At 34.5% G+C, this 4,740-nt stretch overlaps 1 protein-coding gene across 2 annotated transcripts in view; it reads left to right on the forward strand.

The window, feature by feature from the left end:
- Nucleotides 1-4,740, forward strand: part of LOC101650495 (cadherin-10) — a 158,717-nt gene that overhangs the window by 99,562 nt on the left and 54,415 nt on the right. For both annotated transcript variants that reach the window (XM_045285131.1, XM_004698380.2), the window contains exon 6: nt 393-646. In XM_045285131.1, coding sequence (XP_045141066.1) covers nt 393-646 — 254 coding nt within the window. The remainder of the gene's footprint in view (nt 1-392; nt 647-4,740) is intronic.

The following is a 4,740-nucleotide window of genomic DNA, read 5'->3' on the forward strand; positions in this document are numbered from 1 at the left end:
AATTTTTGCTTAGAAAAAAAAATATAAGTAGCCAGTACCCTAACAAACACACAAATACATAATTAAACAAAAACAAATCTAACCATTTTAATATTAATTAAAATTGTACAACAAATGTTAAGATGACAATTTTTGAAGTTCAGTGCTTAATTTTCTTTTATCCTAAAATAAGGAATAGTTGATATTTGTGTACATAATTATTCATAGTATATAGAAACATTATATTATTTCCTAGTTTTGTTTTTCTTTAATGTATAGTTAATATGAAACTTGACAGGATGCTCATTGTAATTACAATATTCAACGAGGCTTTAAAACTCGGACTGTCGCTTGGAGGGATAATACAACCTCATTTCCCTCCCTCTAATTTGATGATGTATTTGCTTTTATAGCCACTTGATTATGAGAGCCGAAGACTTTATACTCTGAAAGTTGAAGCAGAAAATACCCATGTAGATCCAAGATTTTATTACCTTGGACCGTTTAAAGACACAACAATTGTGAAAATCTCCATAGAAGATGTCGATGAACCTCCTGTTTTTAGCAGATCGTCCTATTTGTTTGAGGTTCATGAAGATATTGAAGTGGGCACAATCATTGGTACTGTGATGGCCAGAGACCCAGATTCTACTTCAAGCCCCATTAGGTAATTATGATTCTGTCCTGAGATAAAAATAAAACGAGTTACAATAAATACTGAGATTTATTTTAAAAGATTCAATGCAATGGAAGATGCAAGCATCTCTCCATAAAGTCTGACTGAATGTAGTGAACATATGTATTACAAGTAATTTGTCTTTGAATGGTTCGTGGTAGGTCATTACCTAAGCTTCCCAATGTATTTCAACTCAGTACAACTTTCACTTGAATCCTGGCCTGTGGCATCTGCTTCTCTCTCTCTCTTATTTTTTTAATCATTTTATTGGGGGCTCACAATCCATACACACATCCATTGGGTCAAGCACATTTGTACATTTGTTGCCCTCATCATTCTCAAAACATTTGCTTTCTACTTTAGCCCTCATTTTCCCCCTCCCTCCCTCATGAAGCCTTAATAATTTATAAATTATTATTATTTTGTCATGTCTTATACTGACCGATGTCTCCCTTCACCCACTTTTCTGTTCTCCGTCCCCCAGGCAGAGGGTTTCTGCTTGTCTCTTAAAGGCAGTTCTGATCCTTAGTATTCAACAAGGCTATTATTTTAGTAACCCATTTCCAATGCAAACAAATTTCTGTGTTAATGATTTTAGGCTAGTAAATAGTAGGTGATGCTTAAAAAAAGGTTGAGCAATTCAACCCAATGCTGTCAAGTTGACCTTGTTTGTCTAAAAGCTGATGGGTTTAAAAGGTCGCCTTTGCATTAAAAATTGACTGGTTTAACCAAGATGAAATGAAAGATAATCTAATTACACAGTGCTACAATGTAGTTCTATTAGAATATTAGACACTCTCAGTCAGCCCCTGCCAGCACAGATGGGAAGATATTTTGGTGAATTAAAAAAAATTTAGAACATCCAAAAATTAGAGTAATTTAAGTATATTTTTCTTTCTCTTAGAAACCTAAACACTGTTAAGATATGAAAAACGCACAATGTTTACAAGATTCAATATTTTCCCAGACACATTTCCATTAGATTCAAAAAACCACATGTATGTACAATATTCAGCTCACCAGGATTACATCCTTCCATCTGTTTATCCACCCTGTGTTCCTGGTTTTTGTGCATTCCCCTAAGTCGGTGGCTCTCAACCTTCCTCATGCTGCCATCCTTTAATACAGTGCCTCATGTGACCCCCAACCATAAAATTATTTTCATTGATACTTCATAACTGTAATTTTGCTACTGTTAGGATCGGGCGACCCCTGTGAAAGGGTTGCTCGACCCCCAAAGGGGTCACGACCCACAGGTTGAGAACCGCTGCCCTAATTATTCATTGGATGGTTTTGCTTACGTATAGAATCAAGTGAACCTCTTAAGCCTATTAAGCCCTAGTTCCACTGGCTGTTGGCTTGTGATCTGCCAGTGGACTCGCCAGTGTCGCATAAGTAGTGTCCACACATGCTGTTGTTCGGTGTCCTCTAGTCAAATCTGACTCATCGAAACCCTGAGTACATTCATTCCATTGGGTGTTTTAGTTATCATCCTCTTCATGGGAGCAGATTCTAAGTTGTTCTCCCACAAAGCGACTGGTGGATTTGAACTTCCAGATATTGGTAAACAGCTGAACACTTAACCATGGAACTGCCAGTGTGAAGCTCCTTAGACCCATATGTAACACAGTGCGCTCAAGTCCATTCAGACAGCTAACAGTCCTATAGCTCTCCAAGGCTAGAACCTTGATGAGAGCAAAAGGCTTCTCCAGCTGTGGCAGCACAATGCATAAAAGAGGGCTCCTGAGCCACATATATAGCGATTCTCTAGTTTCTATGTCGTGGGGCTCTAACAAGATTTGGATAAAAAATTATGTATACTCTGCCACTTTTTAAATTAAGTCATGTTTTACATCTCTTCAAATTATACTTTCATGTGCATTATTTTACATATATATATATATTTCTACTATTCCCACACATAAAAATCACAATATGTTGCCCACAGGTTACATATTGGCAGAAGAACCTCGTACCTGTTAATTAGATGGAGCGTTCCCATCTGTCAGCATGATGACCCTATAAACCCTCATTCCTCATTCACTCATTTACTTTCATCAGAATAATTGTATTACTTCAATTTTCCATTTGACTTCCACTTTGAATCTTTTAAATAACAAATGTACACATATATTATTCCCTGGGGTGCTTATCTATCATTGCCTTGGCAGAACTCATAACTGACCTCGGAAGGTTATGTTCTGTGCTCTTGATTTCTAAAGAGTCTTTTTTTTATTTGTCATAAGCTAAAATATTTGAAAAGTGTTGAATGAAGTTTAATGTGTTATTAAATGATCAATTAAATATTTTTGCCAAGCAAAGGAAGACTTCAACATATAAGTCAAAAGATTCATCCATGTTTATTATATGTCAAAATATTTCTATTACTTTTGAAATCTATTACTTTTGAAATCAGAAAGAAATATTTAAGTCAGGTTACAAATATAAGAAATAGGAGGAAGTGATTTATTCATATATACCATATGTGATGGAATTACTGATTTCATTCCTTATTGATGACAGAGTGTATTCAGAAGCATGTTGAATGTATTGATTCCATACTAACTTACCAAATAAATAATGCAAACAATTATTTGGCGGTGTTGCTTTTCTGATACAGGAGAATAGTAAAAATTAGTAGAGTATCAAAGAAACAAAGTAGCTGTACAATTGGCATAAACAGATGGGATTGATATATTAATTAGATTAAAATGGTTATTTTTCAAATGATTGATGTTAATTAAATAATCAAGTATGTTTATTTCAAATCTATGTGTTAGAACTAATTTTAAGAAAAAAATGAAAGTAAGCACAGAATGTACCTATGCAGAATTGTAAAATTATTTGAGAACTTGTAGAGCCACAATATGGGTTGTCAATATAATGTCACATTATCTTTAAAATTTCATCGTTTCTTTTTAAAAGTTGAACAATGTAAAATAAGTAAGAAAAAAGAGAAAACAGATATAAACTGGAACCAGTAAAGATGATGATATATGACATTGGATAGTTTATTGTTATTGATATGTTGCAACATTATTCCTTTACTAAAAGACCAAATTATGTGTGTGTGTGTGTAATCATATGAACTATTAACATGCTTCTTGAAGAGTTTTCAGGCTCTTAGGGAACAGAGATTTAGTTTCAGATTGAAATGGTAGTCAGAGTGCCAACGACTCCAGGCCTCTTGCTTGGTATTTTCATGTGTCAGCTCCAGCTTGAAAGCTGAATGAACGGTGGTAAACGACGGAAGTACAGGCACTCTAGGAGAGGACAGGTGGTTGTAGAAAACTCTGAGGAGGCTAACTTTACGTAGTTTTCAAGTATTAAAATAACTGCCTGAGCTCAAGATGTAATTTGTGAATAACTGCTAAATCATAGATAATACCATTTTCTTTATTTATGAATGTTAATGTATGCAATTTGAAAAAAAATCATACAGTGCTAATAGAGAGGACTAGAGTTCAGTGAAGCCATTTGTGAAGTAGTGGTCTATTCTATTTGGAATTGATCTAAAATAAGAAGCTAACCTAAGAAATTCACCAGCATAAAATATGAGTCTCTATCAGGCCTACTGACACATCAAACTGCTGTTCTAAGGTAAGTTATATAAAACATGAGTACACATTTCAGAAAATTATTGGAAACATTGTATACATTTTAACCTCAAAGAGAAAATAATTTAAGGCATAGCTTGATCATTTTGTATAATTACATCAAAACAGAATTAAATTAATATTTCATATACTTTTCCATAAAATAAAGGACAGTAATGACTCAATAAAATTTGTGCCTAATAACTCTAGGATACTCCTTCCTTTGCTTAATTCTGCTTAAACACAGCATGGGGATAGTGCTTGATCTTTCTAGCACCATAAAGCATTTGTAATCCAAGGGGATTATAAAGTGACAAGAACAAAGGATGTGTGTGCCTCTACTAAACCTTGACTGGCAATCACCGAAATAATGAGCTGTGTCCCAGCGACATCAGCCCATATTGATTACCCTGGTGTTAGGTGTTGTAATACTGACATCAGAACAATACATCTAATCAATTTGCAAGATGGGACTTTTTTACTTATAAT

Source organism: Echinops telfairi, unplaced genomic scaffold (assembly GCF_000313985.2).
Source record: "Echinops telfairi isolate 266 unplaced genomic scaffold, ASM31398v2 ScPeMD7_7469;HRSCAF=8507_1, whole genome shotgun sequence".
NCBI lineage: Eukaryota > Metazoa > Chordata > Mammalia > Afrosoricida > Tenrecidae > Echinops > Echinops telfairi.